Source organism: Equus caballus, chromosome 18 (assembly GCF_041296265.1).
Source record: "Equus caballus isolate H_3958 breed thoroughbred chromosome 18, TB-T2T, whole genome shotgun sequence".
NCBI lineage: Eukaryota > Metazoa > Chordata > Mammalia > Perissodactyla > Equidae > Equus > Equus caballus.
The window spans coordinates 361,066-385,846 of NC_091701.1; the positions used below are offsets into that span (position 1 = coordinate 361,066).

General features: G+C 55.7%; 1 protein-coding gene across 1 annotated transcript; it reads right to left on the bottom strand.

The window, feature by feature from the left end:
- Positions 1-13,973: 13,973 nt before the first annotated feature.
- LOC102148588 (ral guanine nucleotide dissociation stimulator) lies at positions 13,974-23,201 on the bottom strand. Its single transcript, XM_070241708.1, has 15 exons — positions 23,006-23,201; positions 22,489-22,599; positions 21,426-21,619; positions 20,717-20,824; positions 19,862-20,052; positions 19,435-19,715; positions 18,433-18,648; positions 17,984-18,087; positions 17,386-17,455; positions 16,542-16,610; positions 16,024-16,098; positions 15,404-15,436; positions 14,909-15,030; positions 14,612-14,703; positions 13,974-14,277 (listed from the first exon to the last, which is right to left on the bottom strand). Exons 1-15 carry the CDS (start codon positions 23,141-23,143, stop codon positions 14,216-14,218), a joined length of 1,866 nt encoding a protein of 621 aa, XP_070097809.1. The 5' UTR covers positions 23,144-23,201; the 3' UTR covers positions 13,974-14,215.
- Between the last annotated feature and the right edge of the window lie 1,580 nt (positions 23,202-24,781).

Genomic DNA, 24,781 nt, shown 5'->3' on the forward strand with positions numbered 1-24,781 from the left:
TGGGAAGTGGTTCCTGCATGTCTGGCATGTCGTTCCAGTATGTCTGGCCTGTGGTTCTGGCGTGTCCAGCAGGTGGTTCTGGAGTGTCCAGTACCTGGCTCTGGAGTGCTGTGCAGGTGATTCCGGCATGTTCAACTGATGGTTCCAGTGCATGCTGAATGAGATTATGGCACGTCAGGCAGTTGGTCCTGTCGTGCCCACCAGGTGGTTCAGGCTGGTCAGGCAGGTGGTTCAGTCGTGTTCAGCACCTGGTTCTGGCATGTCTGACACCTGTATTTGGCATATCAGGCAGGTGGTCCCAGCATGTCTGGCAGGTGGTTCATACAAGGCTGTCAGGGGGTTCAGGCTTTTCCAGCATGTGTTTCAATCGTGTCCAGCACCTGGTTTTGGCACGCACGACACATTTCTGGTGTATAAGGCAGGTGGCTCCATCTTGTCTGGCAGGTCTTCAGTCGTGTCTGGCATCTGGTTTCAGCATGTGCAAAAACAGTTTCAGGCATATCCAGCATGTGGCTCCAGCATGTCTAGCAGGTGGTTCACACTAAGATGTGAGGTGGTTCAGGTGTGTCCAGCAGGTGGTACTTGTGTGTCAGGCATCTGGTTCCAGCATGCCTGGAATGTGGATCTGGAATGTCGGAATCACCACACACACATGCCAGAACCACCCATCACACTTGCCAGAAACAACTGCTGGGCACGCTAGAAGCACCCTCTGGAAATGACGGAACCACCTTCCGAACGTACCAGAATCACATGCCAGACACACATTAGCCAACTGCCAGACATGCCAGAACCACCTGTTAGATAAGCTTGAACCAGGTGCCGGATACACTGAAACCACCTGATGAATATGCCAGAACCAGGTGCTGGATACAGTGGAACCTGGTGCCCTAAGGCCAGAACCACCTGCTGGACAGGCCGGAACCACCTGCCAGACTTGTGTGAACCACCTGCTGGACACGCCGGATTCACCTGCCAGATAGGCTAGAAAATGTGTCTCACATGCCGAAACCAGGTGCTGGACATGAGTGAACCACCTGCCGGACATGCTGGAGCCATCTAACCGATATGCCAGAAACAGTTGTCGCACACACCGGAACCGTGTGCTGCACACGACCGAACAAAGTGACGGACAAGCCTGAACCACCTGCTGGACATGACTGAACTACCTACCGGACATGCCAGAACCACCTGCCGGATATGCCAAAAACAGGTGTTGAACGTGCCAGAAGCAGGTGCTGGACGCGACTGAACCACCTGCTGAGCAAGACTGAACCAGCTGCTGGACGTGATTGAACCACCTGCCGGATATTCCATAACCACCTTCAGGATGCACCAGAAACATCTGGTGAACATGACCCAACCACCTGCCGAACACGCCAGAGCCAGGTGCCACACACACCCGGACCACCTGCCAGACCCCCCAAAGCACCTCTTGGAAACGCCTGAACCACCTGCCTGACATGCTGGAACCAGATGCAGGACGGCCAATATTGGATTGGTGGTTTCAGCGTATCCATCTGGTGGTTCCAGCTTTTCCAGCAGGTTTTTACAGGACCTGGTTCTGGCATATGCGGCAGGTCATTTGGGCACGTCCAGCAGATTGCTCCAGCGTGTCAGGCAGGTGGTTCTGGCTTGTCCGGCAGGTGGTTCTGGCATGTCTGAGAGGTGGTTCTGGCATGTCCGGCATGTGATTCCAAAGTGTCCGTCAATTGGCTCTGGCATATCCAGCAGGTGATTTTGGCATGTGAGTCAGGTGGTTCTGGCATGTCCTGCAGGTGCTTCTGGCACTTTCTAGACCTGATTCTCGCATCTGCATTGGGTGGTCCAGAGTGTCCAGATGATGGTTCCAACGTGTCCGCCAGTTGGTTCCAGCGTGTCAGGCAGGTGGGTCACACATGTCCGGCGGCTGGTTCCGGCGTGTGCCACAGACGGTTCCGGCCCCTCTGGAAGGTGGTTTCGGCATGTCCGGCAGGTGGTTCAGTCTTGTATGGCAGGTGGATCAGTCCTGTGGGGCACCTGGTTCCGGTGTGTGCTGCGCCTGTTTCTGGTGTATCTGGCAGGTGGCTCTGGCATGTCAGGCAGGTGGTTCCGTTATGTCTGGCACACGATTCCGGGGTATCATCCAGGTGATTTTGACGTTTCCTGTGGGTTGTCCAAGCGTGTCAGGCAGGTAGTTTCAGGGAATCAGGCACCTGGTTCTGGCATATCCATGAGGTGGTCCCGGTATGTCTGGTAGGTGATTCCGGCGTGTGCAACACATGGTTCTGGCGTATCCGGCAGGGGATTTCCAAGTGTCCAGCAGGTGGTTCCAGCATGTCCAGCACCTGGCAGATGGTTCAGTCTCGTCCGGCAGGTGGATCAGTCATGTGGGGCACCTGGTTCTGGCGTGTGCTGCGCCTGTTTCTGGCATATACGGCAGGTGGTTCCCTTATGTCTGGCACATGGTTACAGGGTATCATGCTGATGACTTACACGCGTCCTGGGGTTTTTCCAGGCATATCGGACACCTGGTTCTGGTATGTCTGGCAGGTACTTTCAGCGAATCAGGCAGCTGGTTCCGGTATAGCAAAAAGCTGATCCCGGCGTGTCTGGTAGGTGATTCCGGCATGTGTAGCACATGGTTCCGGCATATCCTGCAGGTGATTTCGAATTGTCCGGCAGGTGGTTCCAATGTGTGTGGCAGCTGGTTCTGGCGTGTCTTGCAGGTGGTTCAGTCAGGTCCGGCACCTGGTTTTGGTGTGTGCGACACCTGTTTCTGGTGTATCTGGCAGGTGATTCTCACTAGACAGGCAGGTAGTTCAGGCATGCCCAGCAGGTGGTTCTGGCATGTTGGGCACCTGGTTCTGGTGTGCCTGGCATGTGGTTCTGGATTGTCCGTCAAGTGGTTCAGGCTGGTCTAGCAGGTGGTTCTTGTGTGTCCAGAAGCTGTTTCAGGCGTGTCCGGCACCTGGTTCTGACCTGTGCTGGACCTGTTTCTGGTGTATCCATGACATGGTTCCGGCGTGTCCGGCACATGGTTCTGGCATATTTGGCATGTGGCTCTAGGGTACCAGGCGCCTGGTTCCGGCATATCTGACAGTTGGTTCCCTGGTGTCTGGCAGGTGGTTCCTGTGTGTCTGGCATGTGGTTCTGGTAGGTTTGGAAGATGGCTATGGCATGTCTGTTGGGTGCTTCTGGCATGTCTGGGAGCTGGTTCTGGCATGTCAGAGTCATGGTTCCAGTGTGTCTGGTGGGTGGTTCCAGGTGGTTCTGGTGTGTCCGGTGGGTGGTTCCAGCATGTCTGTCAGGCTTTTCCGGCGTCTAAGGGATCTGGTCCCGGCATATCTGGCAGGTGGTTCATGCGTGTCCAGCAGGTGGTTCAGGTCTGTCCGGGAGGTGGTTCGGCATGTCCAGCATGTGGCTCCAGCATATCTGAGAGCTGGTTCAGGCATGCCTGGCATGTGCTTCCGGAGTGTCCGTCAAGTGGTTCTGGCATATCTGGCAGGTGATTTTGGCATGTGAGTCAGGAGGTTCTGGCATGTCTTGCAGGTGCTTCTGGTGCATTCTGGACTTGATTCTCACGTCTGTGGTGGGTGGTTCTAGAGTGCCCAGATGATGGTCCTTACGTGTCTGACAGCTGGTTCCAGCTTGTCAGGCAGGTGCGTCACACATGTCTGGTGGGTGGTTCCAGCGTGTGCCACAGATGGTTCAGGCACATCCAGAAGGTGGTTTCAGCATGTCCAGCAGATGGTTCATTCTTGTCTGGCAGGTGGATCAGTCATCTGGGGCACCCGGTTCCTGCATGTGCTGTGCCTGTTTCTGGCATATCTGGCAGGTGGCGCCGGTGTGTCCAGCTGGTGGTTCCATTATGTCTGGCACATGGCTCCGGGGTATCATGCAGGTGATTTTGACGTGTCATGTGGGTTGTCCAGGCGTGTCTGACACCTGGTTCTGGCATGTCCGGCAGGTAGTTTCAACAAATCAGGCACCTGATTCCAGCATATCTAACAGGTGGTCCTTGCATGTCTGGTAGGTGATTCTGGCATATGCGGCACATGGTTTCCCTGTATCCGGCAGGGGATTTTGACGTGTCCTGCAGGTGGTTTCAGCATGTCCCCCATCTGGTTCTCGCATGTCTTTCAGGTGGTTCAGTCATGTCCAGCACCTCGTTTTGGCATGTGCAACACCTGTTTCTGGTGTATCCGGCAGGTGGTTCTCACAAGTCTGACTGGTGGTTCAGGAGTGTCGAGAAGGTGGTTCTGGCATGTTGGACAACTTGCTCCGGTGTGCCCAGCATGTGGTTCCAGATTGTCCATCACGTGGTTCAGGGTGGTCTAAAAGGTGGTTCACGTGTGTCCGGCACCTGGTTCTGGACTGTGCTGGCCCTGTTTCTGGTGTACCCATCACATGGGTCCAGCGTGTCCGGCACATGGTTCTGGTGTATTAGGCAGGTGGCTTCAGCATACCGGTCCTCTGGTTCCGGCATATCTGACAGTTGTTTCCATGGTGTCTGGCAGGTAGTTCCTGTGTGTCTCGCATGTGGTTCTGGTACATTCTTAAGGTGGTTCTGGTGTGTCCGGCTGTGCCTGTTTCTGGCATTTCCAGCAGGTGGCTCCACCTGCTAGACCTGCCGGAAGCCCCTGCTGCGCTCGTAGGAGCCAGGTACCGGAGACACTGTAACCACCTGCCGGACACGCCAGAAACACAGGCAAGACGTAATTGAAGGACATGCCAGACATGCCAAACCACTTCCTGGAAACACCCAGACCACCTGCCGGACACCCCCAAAGCATCTCCTGAAGAGGAATGCATCAGATGCCAGACAGGCCAAAACCACATTTCGGACACATCAAAACCATGTTTCAGAAATGCCTGGAACATGGGACGGCCATGCCAGGACCAAGTGCCAGATGCAACTGGATCAGCTGACAGACATGCTTGAACAACCTGCCGGACACACCTGAACTACCCGCTGGACATACTGAAACAATCCACTGGAAAAACCTGAACTACCTGCCTGACAGGCTGGAACCAACTGCTGGGCACCTCGGAACCACCACCCAGACAGTCTGGAACCATGCACTGGAGATGCCAGAATCAGGTCCTGGACACACTGGAATCACGTGCAGGAACTGGCAGAATCACCCGTTGAACACAGTGGACCCACTTTCTGGAAATGCCAGAACCACCTGCTGGACACAACGGAACCACCTTCTTGACACGCTGGAACCACCCCTGGATATGCTGCCACCAACCACCGGACATGACTGATCCACCTGCTGGGCAGCACTGATCCACCTGCCAAACACAGCTGAACCACGAGCCGGACACACCAGAACCACCTGCCTGACATCCCAGAAACACCTGCCTGACACGCTGGAACCACCTGTCGGACATGGCAGAACCAGGTGCCGGACAGTGTAAAACCACATGCAGGATACGCCAGAAGCAGATGCCAAACACATCACAACCACCTGCCGGGCATGCCAGAACCACCTGCCAGACACGCCAGACAACAGGCCGGACAAGCTGAAATCACCTGCTGGATATGCCATAACCAGGTCCTGAATACACCAGAACCAACTTCAATGTCAAAATCAACTGATGGACATACCAGAACCACCACCCAGACATGCTAAACCACCACCTGACATGACAAAATCAGGTCCCGGACACACCGCAGCCACCTGCCAGACACGCTGGAATCACCTGCCGGACACGTGGGAATCAACTGCCAGACACCCCAGACGCACCAGCCAGACACTTCAGAACCACCACACAGGCACGCCAGAAGCACCAGCGACACACGTCAGAACCAACTGCTGGATACCCTGGAGGCACCCACTGGATATGCTGGAAACACCTTACCAATGTAACAGAACCACTTGCCAGACACACCGCAAACACCTACCAGACATGCCGGAAACACCTGTTGGATATGCCAGAACCAGTTGCCGGACACGGCGGAATCTGGTGCCCTAAGGCCAGAAAAACCTGCTGGACATGCCCGAAACACTTGCCAGACATGCAAGTACCACCTGCCAGACATGCCAGAATCACCTGCCAGATGTGCTAGCAAAAGGTGTCACACACACCGAAACGAGGTGCAGGACAAAACTGAACCACCTGCCGGACACCCTGGAGCCACCTACTGGATACACCAGAAAGAGGTGTTGCACATCCTGGAACCAGGTCCTGGACACGACTGAACCAAGTGATGGACAAGCCTGAACCACCTGATGAACTCGTCGTAACCACCTTTAGGATGCGCTGGAACCATCTGGTGGACATGCTGGAAGCCGAACACACTACATCCAGGTGCAAGACACGCTGGAACCACCTGTGGGACATGCCAGAACCCCAGGCTAGACATTCTCACACGCCAGCTATGCCGAACCACTTCCTGGATACACCCGGACCACTTGCCATACAACCCCAAAGAACCTCCCGGAGAGGACTGAATCACATGCAGGACATGCCCAAACATCATTCGGACACGTCAGAACCACATTTCAGAAATGCCTGGGCCAGGGGACGGCTATGCCTGGACCATCTGGCGGATGCACCTTGACCAGCTGACAGACACGCCTGACCCACCTGCCGTACACACTGGAACCACCTGCTTGACTCGCCAGAACCACATGCTGGACACGACAGAACGACCTTCTGGACACACTGCAATGACCCCTAGATATGCTGCAACCCACCACCAGACACAACTGATCCACGTGCTGGACAGCACTGATCCACCCGTGAAACACGGCGGAAGCATGAGCCTGACACCCCGGAACCAACTGCCAGACATGCTGGAATCACCTCTCACATATGGCAGAATCAGGTACTGGATACTGTAACCACATTCTGGGCACACTGGAACCAGGTTATGGATTTTCTGTCAAGTGGTTCAGGCTTGTCTAGAAAGTGATTCAAGGGTGTCTGGCAGCTGTTTCAGGCGTGTCCGGCACCTGGATCTGGCCTGTGCTGGACCTGTTCCTGCCGTATCCGTCACATGGTTCCCGCGTGTGTGGCACATGGTTCTGGCGTATTCAGCAGGTGGCTTCAGCATACCGGCACCTGGTTCCGTATCTGACAGTTGGTTCCCTGGTGTCTGGCAGGTGGTTCCTGTGTGTCTGGCATGTGGTTCCAGTATGTTCTGAAGGTGGTTCCAGCGTGTCTGGCAGGTGGCTATTGTGTGTCCAGGACCTGATTCAGTTGTGTGTGGTTGGTGTGCTCAGAGTGTCCAGGTGTTGATTCCGGCATGTCTGGCAGTTGGTTCCCACTTGTGCGGTGGGGGATTCCAGTCTGTCTGGTGGGTTGTTCCAGCCTTTTCCAGAAATTGGTTCTGGTGTATCCAGGAGCTGGTTCTGGTGTATCTGGCAGGTGATTTTGTTATGTCTGGCAGGTTTTTCCAGCATGTTAGGATGGTGGTTCTGGCTTGTCTGACAGGTTTTTGTGGCATGTCCGGCAACTGGTTCTGGCGTATTCGCCATTGGTTTCAGTGTATCTGGCACGTGGTCTCAGCATATCCAAGAGGTGTTTGCGAAGTGTCTGGCAGGTGGTTCCTGTGTGTCTGGCATGTGGTTCTGGTACGTTCTGAAGATGGTTCTGATGTGTCCGTTAGGTGCTTCTGGCATGTGCGGGAGTTGGTTCTGGTGTGTCAGAGACATGTTTCCGGTGTGGCCGGCAGGTGTTTCCAGGTGGTTCTGGTGTGTCTGCTGGGTGCTTCCGGTGTGTCTGGCGGGTCGTTCTGGCATGTCTGTGTGGTGGTTAAAGAGTGTGCAGAGGGTGGTTCCAGCATGGCTGTCGGGTATTTATGGCGTCTAAGGGACCTGGTTCCAGTGTATCCGGCAGGTGATTTTGGCATGTCTCACAGGTGGTTCTGGTGAGTCAAGCAGGTGGTTCTGGCGTGTTCGGCAGGTGGTTCAGGTCTGTCCGCAAAGTGGTTCCGTCATGTCCGGCACGTGTTTGTGGCATATCTGAGAGGTGGTTCTGGCATGCCCTGCATGTGATTCCAGAGTGTCCGTCAAGTGGTTCTGGCATATTCGGCAGGTGATTTCGGCGTGTGAGTCAGGTGGTTCTGGCGTCTCCTGCAGGTGCTTCCGGCGCGTTCTGGACCTGATTCTCACGACTGTGGTGAGTGGTTACAGAGTGTCCAGATGATGGTTCCAACATGTCCAACAGTTGGTTCCAGCATGTCAGGCACATGGGTCACACTTGTGCGGCGGGTGATTCAGGCGTGCACACAGATTGTTCCAGCGCACCCAGAAGGTGGTTTCGGCATGTCCAGCAGATGGCTGAGTCTTGTCCAGCAGGTGAATCAGTCGTGTGGGGCACCTGGTTCCAGCACGTACTGCGCCTGTTTCTGGTGTATCTGGCAGGTGGTTCCGTTATGTCTGGCACATGGTTCCAGGGTATCATGCAGGTGATTTCCACGTGTCCTGTGGGTTGTCCAGGCGTGTCTGACACCTGCTTCTGGTGTGTCTGGCAGGTACTTTCAGTGAATCGGGCACCTGGCTCCAGCGTATCCAAGAGGTGGTCCCGGCATGTCTGGTAGATGATTCCAACGTTTGTGTCACAAGGTTCCGTCGCTTCCAGCAGGGGATTTTGCGGTGTCCGGCAGGTGGTTCCAGTGTGTCTGGCACCTGGTTCTGGCATGTCTTGCAGGTGGTCAGTCATGTCCATCACCTGGTTTCAGTGTGTGCGACACCTATATCTGCTGTATCGGGCAGGTGATTCTCACAAGACTTGTAGGTGGTTCAGGCGTGTCCAGAAGGTGGTTCTGGCGTGTCGGGCACCTGGTTCTGGTGTGCCTGGCATGTGGTTCAGGATTCTCCATCTAGTGGTTCAGGCTGGTCTATCAGGTGGTTCAGGTGTGTCCGGCAGCTGTTTCAGGTGTTTCTGGAACCTGGTTCTGGCCTGTGCTGGACCTCTTTCTGGTGTATCCATCATATGGATCTGGCATGTCCAGCACAGCGTTTGGGCGTGTTCAGCAGGTGGCTTCAGCGTACTGGGCGCCTGGTTCCATCGTATCTGACCGTTGGTTCTGTGGTGTCTGGCAGGTAGTTCCTGTGTGTCCGGCATATGGTTCCAGTATGTTCTGAAGGTGGTTCTGGCGTGTCCGGCTGGTGGCTACCGTGTGTCCGGACCCTGATTCCTTCGTGTGTGGTTGGTGCATTCAGTGTGTCCAGGTGTTGGTTCCGACGTGTTTGACAGTTGGTTCCCGCATGCCTGGCGGGGGATTCCAGGCTGTCTGACAGGTTGTTCTGGCCTTTTCTGGAAATTAGTTCTGGCGTATCCAGGACCTGGTTCCAGTTTATCCGGCAGGTGATTTTGGCATGTCCGGCAGGTTGTGCTGGCGTGTTAGGCTGGTGGTTCCGGCTTGTCTGGCAGGTGTTTGTGGCATGGCCAGCACCTGGTTCTGGCGTATTCGGGAGGTGGTTTCAGTGTATCTGGCACGTGGTCTTGGCATATCCAACAGGTGTTGCGATGTGTCTGCCAGGTGGTTCCTGTGTGTCTGGCATGTGGTTCTGGTACATTTGGAAGATGGTTCCAGCATGTCCTTTGGGTGCATCTGGCATGTCTGCAAGGTGGTTCTGGCGTGTCAGTGTCATGGTTCCAGTGTGTCCAGCGGGTGGTTCCAGGTGGTTCTGGCATGTCTGGTGGGTGCTTCTGGTGTGTATGGCGGGTCATTCAGGCATGTCTGTATGGTGGTTCCAGAGTGTGCGGCAGGTGCTTCTGGCATGTCTGTTGGCTTTTTCCGGCTTCTAAGGGGCCTGGTTCCAGTGTATCCGGCAGGTGATTTTGGCTTGTCCAGAAGGTGGTTCTGGCGAGTGAAGCAGGTGGTTCAGGCGTGTCCAGCAGGTGGTTCATGTCTGTCAGTGATGTGGTTCCGGCGTTTCCAGCATATGGTTCTGGCACTCTGAGAGATGGTTCTTTCATGCCCGCCATGTGATTCTGGAGTGTCCATCAAGTGGTTCTTGTGTATCAGGCAGGTGATTTTGGCATTTGAGTCAGATGGTTCTGGTGTGTCCTGCAGGTGCTTCTGGCACGTTTTGGACCTGATTCTCACATCTGCGGTGGGTGGTTCCACCATTTCCAGATGATGCTTCTGAAGTGTCCAACAGTTGGTTCCAGCATTTAAGGCAAGTGGGTCACACAAGTCCCGCCCGAATCATTCGGCTGAGGCACGAATGATTGTCCTTCCACCTGCTTAGGAGGAGAGAGACAATAAGATTTTAACTAACCACTCTTGAAGTTAAGAAAAAACTCGCTTTCCACAGTGCTCTTACAGCATACCGGCAACCTCTCATGCCGCCCTTGTGCATGGGTGGAGAGAGTGTTCAGAAAGCAGCTATGGAAGAAAAGCCAAGTTTGCTCAGCAGAGTCCTACATTGCCCTAAAACTGCAAGGCACAAAACATTGCCTCCAACCCTCAAGGGGAGATGAGCAATAATCCATCTTGCTTCCAGCTCTTTAGGAAGCTGAGAAAGAACTCACTTTCCACACTGTTCTTATAGTGTACCTTGAACATCTCATACAAAGGCACCTGAAATGCTGTTTATTTGGAGCCCTTAACTCATTGCTTTAGAGCTTCTGCTTTTGGGGCATTTCCATCTTGCCAACCCGGCTCAGACAAAATGCCTACATCTTCTCCTTAAGCAAGGAGGTTGAGGTCCGAATGATTGTGTGTCCACATGCTTAGGAGAGAGACAATAGGCTTTTAACCAACCACCCTTGTGCACTGGAGGAGAGAGTGTCAGAAAGCACCTATGGAAGAAAAGCCCCTTTGCTCTCAGCCGTGCCCTACATTGCTCTAGAGGTGGAAGGCACAAAGCACCGCCTCCATCCCTCAAGGGGAGACAAGCCACAAACTGTCTTGCTTCCAGCTCTTTAGGAAGCTGAGAAAGAAGTCGCTTTCCACAGTGCTCTTACAGCATACTGGGAACCTCTCATACACAGGCAGCTGAATGCCATTTCCTCCCAGCCCTTAACTTGCTGCTTTAGAACTTCTGCTTCTGCCACATTTCCCTCTTGCCAACCCGGCTCAGGGGTAATGGCTACATCTCCCCCTTAAGCAATGGGGCCAAGGCCCGTATGATTGCGATTCCACAAGCTTAGGAGGATAGAGACAAGAGGCTTTTCACCAACCACCCTTGTGCACTCGTGGAGAGAGTGTCAGAAAGCCCCTATGTCAGAAAGTCCCATTTGCTCTCAACCATGCCCTATATTGCTCGAGAAGTGGATGGCACAAAGCACTGCCTCCATCCCTCAAGGGGAGACAAGCCACAAACTGTCTTGCTTCCAGCTCTTTAGGAAGCTGAGAAAGAACTCACCTGATGGATGTGCTTGAACCAGGTACCTTAGATGCTGGAAAAACCCGACAGGCATGCCGAAAGCACCTGCTGAACACTCTGGAACCACCACACAGACATCCCATAACGACCCACCAGACTCACCGGAAGCACCCACCGGACACACCAGATCCACCTGGAACCACCCACTGGACACACTGGAAACATGAGTCTGACACGCCAGAACCAACTTCCAGACATTCTGGAAGCACCTAACGGACAGGCCGGAACCATCTTCCGAACCTACCAGAACCACATGCCAGACACACAGGAACCACCTGCCTGACACTTCGGAACCAACTGTTGGATATCCCGGAACCAAGTACCAGATACACTGAAACCACCTCCCAAATATGCCAGAACCAGGTCCCGGACACGCCACAAACACCTGCCACACAAGCTGGAACCACCATCCTAACGTGCCAGAACAACCTGCCGGACACACCAAAATCACCTGCCGGATACACCGGAACCAGGTCCTGGATACGCCAGTACCAATTTCTGGAAAAGGCTGGAAAATCTGCCAGACACGCCAGAATCACCCACCGGACATGCGGGAACTAATTGCAAGACAGGCCGGAAACAAAGCCAGGACACTCTGAAAGCATCAACCGGACAGGATGGAATCAGGCCCCAGACACACTGTTGCAACCTGCTGGACATGCCGGAACCACCTTTCGAATGTACCAGAACCATATGCCAGACACACAGGAACCACCTGCCAGACACCATGGAACCAACTGTCAGATACACCGGAACCGGGCTCCAGTTTCCTGCATTTATCAGTTCTAATAGGTGTGTAGAAGTATCTCATTGAGGTTTTATATGAAATTCCAGAATGACCTGTGGCGGTGGTCATCTGTCCTCAGGCTCGTTTGCCATCTGTATGTCTTCTTTGGTGAGGGATATATTCAGGTCTTTTGCCCATTTTTCAATAAGGTTGTTTATTTTTTTGTTGTGGTTGACTTTTAAGAGTTCTTTGCATATATCTTGGACATATTTTCTTTATCATATATCTGTTTTGCGAATATCGTCTGCCAGTCTGTAATTTGTCTTTTGACTCATCGATTTTGCCTTCCACAAAGCAGGAGTTTTTAATTTAATAAAGTCTAACTTGGGGCCGGCCCGCTGGCACAGTGGTGAAGTTCACGCACTCCACTTCGGCAGCCTAGGGTTCACAGGTTCGGATCCTGGGTGTAGACCTACACACAGCTTGTCAAGCCATGCCGTGACAGCATCCCACAGTCCAAATAGAGGAAAATCGGCACAGATGTTAGCTCAGGGTCAACTTTCCTTACCAAAATAATAAATAAAGTCTAACATCAATTTTTTTTTCATAGATTACATTTTCAGTTTGTGTCTTAATAGCATAATTCCAGATTCGAGTCCACTTAGAGTTTGTTGCATAATCTTTTCAGAAGTTGTATTGTTTTCCATTACATTTAGGTCTCTGTTCCATTTTCTAAAAGTTTGTGAAAGTGTAAATTCTATATGTATGTTCATTTTTGTAAGAGCTTTAATGAGGTGCAATTGATAGAGAAAGAACCTGACATATCTAATATGTACTATCTGATGACTTCCCCCACATACCAACTGACATATATGTATAAATTTCTCCTTTAGCCTGTGATAGGGTGGATCACATTGATTTGATTTTGGAATGCTGATACAACCTTGCATACGTGAATAAATTTCCTCTTTGTCCTGGTGTATGATTGTTTTACATTGTTGGCTTCAGTTTTCTAATATTTCGTAGAAAACGGTAACTGCTCATTTCTGAGACTTGTTGTTCTCAAGTTTTCCCTACTTTTAAACTCTAGTTTTGCTTTTAGGGTACTGCTGGCCTCAAAGATGAGTTGGAAAGTGTTGTCTCTGGTGATATTTTCTGGAACAGATTGTTGGGAGCACTAGGTTTCTGGAGGGAGACCTGGCTGAGGCCCTAAAAGCTGCATCCCACAGCTTTCCCCTTGGATAGACAACAAGCAGGAAATGGTATTCGGAGTCAGGGACCAGAAGCCCAGGGGGATCCAGTCTAGGTCAGAGGTGAACAGGGAGCCCCTAGTGGGCCCGAGAAGGAAGAGTCCTGCCTGCCCATGGTCCATGTCCACAGGACCTTCCTCTGGCCTCGTCCTCTCTATGTGCACATTTTGAGCTTTTGACGGTATTTTCCCCACTTAGAGCTGAAGCCATTGCGGAGACTGAATCAGAAAACAAGGTCCTAATCTGTGTGCAAGAGAAACCGGGAAAATGTTCCCTCTTCTGGCAGAGTGTCGAAAGGCAGCCACTGTCCTGGGCAGGACGTGTGCTAGGGACAGGCACGTGCTAGTTTGACAGACACGCCCAGCTTAGTGGTTGTGGCTCTGCCTGAGAAAACACCTCCAACCGCTTAGTCCCAAGAGGTCGGAGGGGCCATCTCTGCTCCTGGACAGGGTGAACCACACTGCAATGATCCTGTCCTCGGCGGGAGGGGCACTTGGGCACGTCCTTCAGTAGCCAGGGAGGGGACTGGCACTTCTCCCTTCTCCACATAAACTGAGCCGCTCACTCTGGGAGATTTCTAAATTCGAGGAGGAATGTGAGTTTCTGGATCTGGTTTCCATGAGCGCTGCGAGCGAAAGACTCACACCTCCACTCCCAGGATTAGAAAGAAGCAACAATTTAATATAATACTCAAACGGAGCATTTACCATTGACAACAAAATATGGCCCCGCCAAATAGGGAAATCGGTGCTGGGCAAAAGGGGGGAGGGAGAAGAGGGGTTGGTGCCTTCCCTCGTGGCCAACAGGGGACCCCAAGAAACAGATCACAAAGTTCTCCTCATCAGAATCAGGGGAGGTGGCCCTGTGCACCCTGAGTGTCAACGCTGTGTCCCCGCTGTAGCTCAGCTGGTCTCAGGAGGGTCATCGACCACCACCACTGGGCCCTTGGTTGGGGGTCTGGTGTCTGGAGAAAGAGAGGCATTTCCTGAGCGGCCTGCCCTGGAACCACAGTGCACACCCCATCCTGGCCCCCACTGCGCTCTGTGCTCCAGCCCTGTGCTCAGTGCTCAGTCAGCCAACAGCACCCCATCTGTCCCTGACACAGGGGCTGATATTTAGCGTCACCCACTTCACAGAGGAGGAAACCAGTTCCAGAAACGTGAGTGCCATCGCCCAGGATGGGACTGCTCAGCAGTGGAGCTGGAGCCCAGGGCCAGCTGTCTGCCTCCCCAGGCCCATGCTCGGCCTGAATGTTTCCTGAGCCCGTGGATTCAGCCACTGCCGGTCTAGACACTCACTCTGCCCTGAGCGGTTCTTCTTGTGTTTGAAGAAGAGTCGAATCTTTCTGACCCAGTGGTATTGGGGCTCCAGCTGGCAGGACAGGCTGTAGCTACAGGACAGAGCGGAGCTGGGAGCTCTCAGGAGCCACACATCACATGTGCGTCCTGCAGCCTGCCAGCAGCTGGAGTCGAAGGGCCCCAGGGGTCGCCATGCAATCAGATCAGGGGCTGACCATGGAGCAACGGCCATGGGCTCTGGAGCTGGTCAGCAGAGACAGTCTGCCCTGCCCTCCCCCAACTCCTGACCCAACTCACCACTCCTCCTTGCTCAGGGGCTCCATGGCCTGGAACCAGGCCCCAAAGTGCTCCTCGGGCTGCACGGTGTACAGATTTGCAGCCTCCTGGAGCAGCTCGATCTCCTCCATCAGTTTGAATTGCTAGGAGAGAGCAAGCACAGGATGCCCACAGGGCCTGAGTGGGGGACCCTGCAGGGCTCATGGAGGGGCTGAGGAAGGGGGCAAGGGACCAGTCTGGGGCCTTTGCCCACTTGGGAACCCTCCCTCCCTGCGATTCCAGTCAGGACTTGCCTGCTCTCACACTTGGCCCCAAATAGCTCCTCCTCCAGGAAGGAGTCTTTGATGCCAGCCCTTCCCCCACCCGCCAATGCCATAGGATCCCTAGCTCTGTATATCAAACTGTGCAAATAAATGTTCCACCCTGGGGATTGGGCCAGAGGGGGTCCTGCCCACTGCGGGGGGGTCTCTGATTTCCAACCCCCACCCTCCCCACCGGGAGGCCGCAGCCGCTTACCTCATTCCATTTCCGACAGTTGAGCACATTGCCCTGGAAGGCAGACAGCCGCAGTCCATCAGAAACAGCCCCCTTGGGCCAGCACTAGCCCCCGTTCCACACCTCTTGCAATGTTGCACTACTGCCAGTGGGCAGGCCCATCCAGAGCCTGGACTTGGACCTGGGCCAGTCTCTGGGCTCCAGAGCAGGGGGCACAGAGCAACTGAGGCAAGAGACCTTGTAACCCAACCCTCTCTGATGACACGTGGGGAGACTCAGGCCTCAGGCAGGAAGGGACAGCTCAGCCTCTGATGTGCTTCCTGACTGGGAGGGGCCCGACTTCTCTTCCCTCACTGGCATGGCCAGAAGGAGAGGCTGAGTCCAGCTCAGACACCACCTCCTGAGGCCACACAGTCAGGCAGCTCTGAGCCTCAGCAGCCCAGGGAACCTGGACAGTGGCTTATGCAGAGCCTGCGTCACCCACTGGGGAGATGGGCCTGACACCCCAACTCCCACACGAGGCTGGAGGCCCTGCTGAGAGGACCTTTGCCAAATGCAGAGAGCTCAGGGCTCAGGACAGGACTCTCTCCTCCCCACCCTCAGGAGCCTGAGCCCCCGGACCCACCTCCAGGCTCACTCACCTCCACATAATCCTCCATCGTAGCGTCCAGCAGCTCCAGGGAACGGAAGAACGTCACCAGGGAGGGGACGACACCCTGTGCCGCCATCGGGATGGGCATGGCGATGAGCTCCCGCTCTCAGGTGCCCCCATGAACCTTCCCCTGAAACCCCTCAGCCCAGCCTCCTGCCCACCCCACGCTCCCACACAGAGCAGCCTAGGATCCTCGGGACACCCCAACACACACAATTCCCTCCCCCGCTCCCCTCCAGGAACACCAAACTCCATCAGTCAAGTCCCAGGGCTGGCTGTTGGCCCCTCCCAGGGGCAGTGGCCCCTGCCCTTCCCCAGCCCAAATCTGCCCTGCTGCCAGCCCTTCCAGGCCTCCTCCTGCTCACTGCCACTGCAGGCCCGTCATGCTTGGCAGCCACAGCAGATTCGCCTGAGGAGGAAGGCCCCTCTCCTGAGGGAGGTCTCCAGCTGGGAGGAGGCGCCCCCTCTCCTCTGACTCCTAGGCCCCTCCCCCACAGTCACCCTCACCTGCTGCCACTGCCTCTCCTGGGCTCCCTGGCGGGCCCTCTCTGCAGTCTTTAACATGGAGGTCGCCTCCTGTCGGGGCCGAGGACAGGGTCAGTGCGCCCATACTCCCCTCCGCATGTCCCCCAAGGCCCCTGATCTCAGACCCTGGCCATCGGCTCCGGTCCCCTGCTGCCTCTGCTGCTCCAAACTGCAGGGTGCTCTGATTCTAGACCAGGCCCAGCTCCAAGACTCAGTCCTGTGTGACCTTGGGCCTGCCCAGGCCTCCCTGGCCCTCTTTCCTCAGCTGAAAAGTGTGAGGAGAACGTCACCTGCTTCCAGGAGTCTCCTGAGGACTCAGAGTCATCTGCGTGTCATCACTGCTCTCCCCTCACCTCTCAAGGAGGAGCCGGCACAAATCTCCCGTTCCTGTCCTCCCTTGGATGGTAGCACCCCGCTGGGAGGCCTGCGCCGCTGATCGTTTCCCTCCACTTCCCAGAGGAGGAGACGGAGGCCCCCAGAGGGGCAGCGACTGGCTCAAGGACCCACTGGGAGAGGCTGCTCCCCATGCCAGCTACAGGCCCTGTCCCCTCTGCCTTCACCCCAGCCCTGGCTCCAAATCTGACCAAGGCCCCGACCTCTGGACTCCAGGGGTGCGTCCAGACCCCAGCTGAACAGACAGGGAGGGGGAGGGCAGGGTGTCTTGGGGGACCTGGCCGAGTGGCCCCGGCCTGCCCCACCCTCACGGGGCTCTCTGACCCCCAGCCTGGGCCGAGCCTTGCCATAGCCTCACCTCCTAGGATCCCCTCGGGATGTTCCCCTCCCCTCTCCTTCTGGCCTCGTTCCAGATCTCCAGCCTCCAGGTTACCTGCACTAGCAGCTCCCTGCTCACGCGTTTCTCTCTCCTGACCCACTTCTTCCAGGTTCGAGAACTCTCCCTGCGGGGTGGGGAAAGACAGCAAGCAAGCAAGCAAGAAAAACTGTGGGATGCTTGAAGGCAAATCCCATTTATTTGAGAATCCAGCAGATCCAAACTGCCTGGGGCCTGGATGAGGGATTACGCTGGGGTGTTCTGAGCTCTAAGGTCCCCATGGGACTGCGGAGGGGCCTCTCCTCTTGTCCCTTGGGGCCTCCATTCCCAGATGTCCCAAACAGATCTCTTTGGAACAGTGTTGGTTTCAGCTGCATAGAGGCTTCTGTTGCTGCAAAGGAAACCCCTGAGAATCTCCACCTGGGCTCAAGCCAGGATCTGGTCTGGAAGGAAATGAATCCCTGGGACGGAACTCCTGGCCTAAGGGCGCTGAGAGACTCAGAGACCCAGCACCCAGGTCAGTCCCTGTGCCCGGCGTTCGCTGTCTCCCAGGTGGTCTCAGCTGACTTTGGGGGACATGCCGGCCCAAATCAGGCTGCCTGGGCCACCTCACCCTCATGGTGCTTGGCTGGAGAGCAGACCACCCACTACCCACCTGGAAACTTGTCCCCAGGTGTCTTGGAGACGGGCAATGGCAGGGCTCTGCAGGGCAGAAAGGATTGTGTGGAGGGAACAGAAGTTCCCGAGGCCTCGACACTCCTGGGGAAGCGAAGAGATGGAGCCGTGAGGGGGAGCTGAAGCTCTGCTGCCTCTGGTTTCTGTCCCCTCACGGACTTCCCCTGTCCTGGAGGAGACACATGCCCAGGGAAGCCAGGGAGGGCACACCTGCCACCCGACGAGTAACACTGCCAGGCACAAGGATTTGTAGCTCAACACAAGGAAGGAAGTGAGCTTGTCCCCACTGGGATCTCAAGTCAAGGTCAACGTGGCCCTGGCATGAGGGTCAAGGGACAGTCCAGGGACTAAGACCCCAGACTTCAATCCTGAGAGCTGAGAAACAAGAGGCAATTCCCACGCATCCAGACAGGGCGTGCCAAGGCTTACCTCAGCCACCCTGATCCACAGCTCAACCACCCTGGCCCTGTCCTGCGCTGTCATGCTCGCGTCCCCAAGGCAGGTGACGAGGATGCAATTGGCCACGGTGTTGTCGTGCATCACAGTGTCACGGACGGTGGGTGCCAGGGACTCGCGTTCCATGTTGTCGCACTCAGAGCAGATGGAGCCGAGGCAGTGGGCGGGCACCAACGTCTTGAACAGCTCCTGCGGAAGATGCGGAGTGTCACCCGGTCCTGCCGCACCCCAGCTCAGAGTCCACAGTCCCCCATAGGCCCAGGCAGGGTGAGATCAGAACTGGAGCTCAGGAAGCAGAGCAAGTGGCCTGAGGCTTGTGGGAGTCCCTGAGTTTTGTCTGTGTCCACTGAATGCACCCAGTCCAGGATGAACCTGGACACAGTACTGTGGGGAAGGGAGGGGACATTTGCTCCCAGCCCTGTCTCACTTCCTCCAAGCTCCAGAAGGTAGCCCACACATGCCCACCAGAAGGGTCACCATCCACCCATCCCAGTGCCCCTCGGGTCCCACTCCCCATTCCCATGCACATTCCCCCCGAGGCAGGGACAACCCCCAGCTTTGTTTGACTGTCTCCACTGGAGTCAATACACATCACCTTCCTGCCAAGTGCTGAGGCTGTCCGGGCCACCTGCGCAGATGGGGGATCTACCCAAGGACCTGGCAGCACTTCAGTGAGTGCCCATCCCCCACCAAAGGGCCAGACTCTGCCCACCTTCCACTCTCTCCCACCTCATTCATCGGCACAGCCACCCTGTACAGCAGGTGCTCTGAGTGTCCATCTCTACTGTCCCCTGTTCTCTAGGGGACAGCAAAGGCTTGGGAGAAAGAAAGCTGCCCAGGTCACAGTGTTGATAAGGGAGGGAGCAGGGATTTGGACCCAGATCATCGGAATCCTGAGCAGGGAATGGCAGGTGTGGGGTGGCTCATGGCACCGGGAAGGCAGGGGCCACCCACCCCGCGAGCTCCTCTGCTCACCGCAGCCATCCTCGTCAGCTGCTCTGCCACCAGCTGGGGAGGGAAGTCCAAGATGTTCAGCTTCTCCTCCCGCAGCTGGTCCTCGGTGGTCACGGCCCAGGGGCAGCTGGGCTCTGGGGCTGCCTCTGATGGTGGCCCTTGCTCTGGTCCTGGAGTGGCCGACTCAGGGGCTGCTGGCTCCCGCTCTACCACACGTGGTGAGACTGCAGGTGCAGCTGGCTCCAGCCCGGGGGCTGGCACTGGCTCTGGCTCTGGAAGTGGCAGGAGCTTTGGAGCTGGCTCTGGAGCAGGATAAAGAGAAAGTTTCACCCACACACCTGATGGTTTCTGTGCCTTTCCAAAGATAGGAAGGGCTCCACTGCCTCTAAGGGAACGCTAGCCCATGAACCTCAACACAGACAGTCTTTCCAGACTCCAGTTCCCTCACCTTTCCGTTCAGCCTCAATGGCCTTGAGATGCTCCAGGTGGCCTGGCAGAAGGTAGGCATGGCCCTCCACATGGGAGCCACCAAAGCTGACGTGCAGAGTGGCCAGCTGCAGGGTCCAAGAGGGAAACCGCTGGGGCTCCCTGCAATCCTGCCCTTGGCCCAGCCAGGTTCCCAGCAGGAAATAGATAGCACTGCGGGGAGGCAGATGGGCCAGAGAGTCAGTGGCCCGGCCTCTCCTTAAACACCGGCCTCCCAAGGCACTCTTGTTAGCATCTGCGCCCCTGTGCCAGACCCTCCCCCTCCAGAGGAGGGCCCCATCCCAGCCCTGAGCCCTGGCTGGCTGTCCTGGCTGTGGCAGGCCTGCTCATCCAGCAGGCCAAACAGAGAGTCTGTGAGAGTCTCTTGTTCCCACCGATACTCTCCTCCCCAAGGGTCTGGACACAGCCCACCCAAGCCCTGCATGAATGTGGGCCACTGGAATGAAGACTCCAGCAGATTTGGGAGCAGCTTGCTCACACACCTCCTACTATGGACCTGGCGGTGGTGCTCACAAGGTGTGGATGTGGAGAAAGGGAGGCAGGATGAGCTGGGACTCTGCTGGGAGTGGGTCTCTAGGGGACAATGCAGCCCAGCCTCCCTTCCAATTCTCAAGGGGCCTGGGACCCATGCACAGCTCTCTTTGAGTCCAGTCCTGCCGGAGTGGAAGCCACCAGAACTCAGCCCTCCCATGGGAATCACAAGATGGGTGAGATGCAGGGTTCTCCCAGGCCTGACGCGGCCACAGCCTCCATCCTCTCCCCGCACCCTGTTTGCTAGAGACAGGAGGCCCTTCTTCTCAACCCAAAGACCACTCACTTTGGGAGGTGGTGCTGTCCTCCAGCATCCCGCACGCAATGGGCCAAGCTGCCTCCATGTGTCCCAAAGGGGATGAGGGCATCGCCCGGGATGGAGGGTAGATGGGACCTGTGAATGATGTCAAGTGGGACTGTCTGACTCTCAGAATAGAGGGGAGGCCCAGGGAGGCTGTCTGCTTCATTCACTGAGTGACACTTAGTGTGTCCAGAAGTCCTGCTCAGAGTAGGTCCTTCATAGACATTGTTGAATGACCTCCAAGCAGAACCACCCCAGGTGTCTGAGTGGGCGTGTGGCCCCTCTGTGGCTCTAGAGATCCCTAAGTGGCTACACCAAGGACGAGCACCAGGACCAGCTGGATGGCATCTCAAACTCCTTGACAGGGTGCTCTCCAGGTGCTTTTCCAAACTCAAAAAGCCACAAGCCAGTGAAGGGAGAGGAAGACTACTTTCTGTGGGGGACAGAGAAATAATCACCACCAGCAACCACAGCATGGCCCACCACCCTCTCTGCAGAGCCGGGCACCAGGGCAGCACCTGGATGGCTGATCCCGTTCATCCCTGGGAGAAGCCTAGCAAGTTCAGCCTCTCCCACCCCACGTTTCAGAGGAGCCAACTCAGGCTCAGAGAGATGCGGTGACATTCCCAAGGCAAGACACACAGCTGGCAGTGGGCAGAGTCACCACTGTGCTGAGGAGGAGGTGGGCAGTCACCTGGGAAACAGCTGGTCCAGCACCTGGTGGGCTGTGCTGGAGCCTGAGTAGCTGCAGAGGGAGGTGGTGACACTGCAGAGGACTCTGCTGGGGAAGGCTGGCAGCACAGACTCTGAGAGCCTCTGCATCATGCCTGCCTGGAGGGCACGCATCCTGCAGGCCTCAGTGACAGACAGAGTGGACTCATCTTCACTCTGGGTGGGACGAGGAGGACACAGGGTCAGGGTCACCACTGCAAACCACCAGGATTATCAAGGTCTGCAGCTGACCCAGGAACTCCTAGCCCCTCCCAGACATGTGCGACAGGAGAGACAGGAGCTCCCACACTCAGCAAGGTTCTGGGCTCTCAAAGTACAATCTGACTTTGGTCCTGCAAAAGGACTCCACATTGATCTCCCTCGAGGCCATTTGCTCGCTGAGGGACAACAGAGCTCCCTCTGTGCAGAGCACCAGCCCAGTGAATCCTCAACAGACACCCCTCTCTAGAGAGGAGAACAGAGGCTTAGGCATGCCAAGTGGCTTCTCTAGGTCCTGTGGGTCAGTACTGAGAACCGCCCAAAGTGAGGGCTGAGGGCCAGCCCCTCTAACTGCCTGAGGCTTCATTGGGCCCCGACCTGGAGGCAAATGTTATGTGGCCACCCCACCCTGCCCCGGTCTGGAAACAGTGTACAAGGCAGTGACACACTCTGAGAATCCCTTTGACTTCCAAAACACGCTGCTGGTTATTTCTCTTACATTAAAGGGAGTTTGGAGACCCTCCTTATCGAGGTTCCATGTTCCAAAAAAGGCAAAATTCAAACATACTCAGGGCCTAGTTGGAAGTGGCAATGCCATCTTTTTCTCTAATCTTCCTAGGAAAATGCAAAGAGTGCCCTCCTATCCTCCTATGCAGCTGGTGGGGAGGAGCGGAAGTCCAGATTCCTTTGGGAATGGGACTGTGGGACACTCAGGGGGAACAGCCCTGTTAGGGTCCCAGGAGAACAGCAGTTTGAGGTTGGATTCTGGGCCTGCCCTGGTCATCTCAGGGGCCTGGGTGGGAAGACCCCTCCGTGCCCACTCTCACCTCAGAGCAGCCCTGGTTATTGATGATGGTGCGGTGCAGCTGGTCCCTGTCCAGGGAGATGGAGTACCCGAAGCCATCCGCCAGCTCTTCCACCACCTCCTGCGTGCAGCTCTGAAAAGACAGTGCCCCAGAGCCGGGCCGGGATGTCTCAGGCACCTGCCTCGACTTGGCCACAGGAGGAAACCCCAGCAGAGATCAGGTACCCAGCAGTGTCTGTGTAGAACTCCACCCAGGGAGGGAATGAGATGACCCCTGGAGGGCTCAGGACTGACATATACGTAGAGGAGCTTGGTCCCCAGCACCCACTCTCCCATCCTGCTAGCCACCACCTAGGCTGGGAACATGATGCACTGCCAGGTTTCAACACCAAGCGAAGGGCTCCTGCCCAGGATAGGTCGCCCCCTCAGCCCCGCCGTCCCTCACTCCACTCCCCCCCGCCCGACACACAAGGAGGCTCAGAGGGGTGTGGGGTTGGGATCCCATTTTGGCCTAAGGCGGTTGGCCTGCCCTGTGTTACCTGAGGGCTCCTCCTGCCAAATGGCCAGAGGCGGTGCAGGTGAGGGCCAAGCCAATGTGTGTAGCAACTGAAAAGGCTCTGTTTCTTGGCTTTCCTGAAGCCACGGCCTCGACAAGTCGGGAGACAACAGCAGAGCATCCTGCTCTCTTGAACGTCTCCACTCAAGTGAGCTCCGTAGGACACTTCGTCTTAGAACGTGGGCGCCTGGAGACCAGTGTGCTAAGTTCTGTTGGGGTCTGTCTCCAAGGAAGTGAGGTCACTTCCTCAAGCTTCCATTACCCGGGCCTCTTCCTTCAATCACACCAACCCAAAACCCCTCTGGGATCTTGGCTGCTCACCCTCCTTGCCCATGTCATCACCAGAACTGTACACAAATAGCCAGCACAGAGCCGCACACAGGACCTTGAGATGGAACCAGGCTTCCAGCTTGAGGAAGCTGAGTTCAGCTGAGTTCACGCCTCTTTTTCCCTAGAAGCTCTGTGTCCTGGAAACACCATTGTGCCTCGCAAGGCCTCCTCAATCCCTCAACCTGCACGATGGGGACGAGGCCAGAAATAGCTCCCTCAGGACGTCCTCAGCTGTCCTAGAAGAGACAGTAGTGACAACACCTGGGGTCTGGTTTCATGTGTGTCTGATGCACACACTTAGAGATGAAAGATTGACAAGAAGGGGTGGGCTATCGTGTGGAGTACTCCTTAAAACAGGCCTGTGTCACAGCTCTTGGACCTTGAGCAAGTCCCTGCCCCTCTGGGCCTCATTTCCACATCTGCACCTTTAACAGGTTGAAATTAGAGGAAGTTCAGATATTGCCAGTCACTGGCATGAAAGATTCCACGGTCTCCTGTTTCCCTTAGAGTCAGAACCAAGTGCCTCATGTTGGCCTATGTGGAGGGCAGCCTCCACCACGGCTCCCGGTGCTCACTGTCTCCTGCTGTGCACATCCTTGTGGAACCGCACAGTCATTAGGAAGTGACTTCTGAATAGAATGCAGCCAAGGTGATGGGATGGTACACAACCCGGGGCTAATAACAAAAAGCCTGGCCTTCCTTCTTACTCACAATCTTCATCCCCCTCCTTCTTTCCTTCCTCCTGTTTCCATCTCTCTCTCTCCAGCTCTTATATCTCTGGAACTTGGCGGAGCAAGTGGGCATGTTTTCAGTTGCCCTGTGAAGAGGCTCCCTAGGAGAGAACGGAGGGAATGATCAGCCGACAGAGAGGCAGGAACTCAGACTTTCAGTCCAAACAAACCCTGTCAACACACATGTGAGTGAACTTGGGAGCAAACCCTCCCCGAGTCGAGCCACAATAGAGCCGCAGCCCCTGCTTCACAGAGACCTTGAGGCAGAGGTACCCAGCTAAGCTGTGCCCCATTCTTGGCACACAGACTTTGTGAGATCTTAAGGATTGGTTCTTTCTAGGTGGAATGTCTTAGAGCAATGTCGTCAGAGAGCAACAGAAAAAAGCACAGTCTGCCAGTTCCTGCCACCCGGCCTTGCCGTGCCCCCATCTGACCTCCTCTGTTTTCTCAGGCTCCTTCTAGCCACACCGCCGCCTCTCTGACCTTGTCTGGTCAGACCCACTTCTTCCTGTGAGTCTCTGCATGAGCGGTGCCTTCTCCCTGACACTCAAACTGTTCCCAGACACAGGCAGGCGTGCCTCTCATCTGGCACTCTGTTCACAGCAAATGTCACCTCTGTGAGGCCTTTCAGAGCCTCCCAGGCACAGTCTCCAACCTCTCAGATCTCCCACCTGGAAGGGCATCTCATGGTTTCCTCC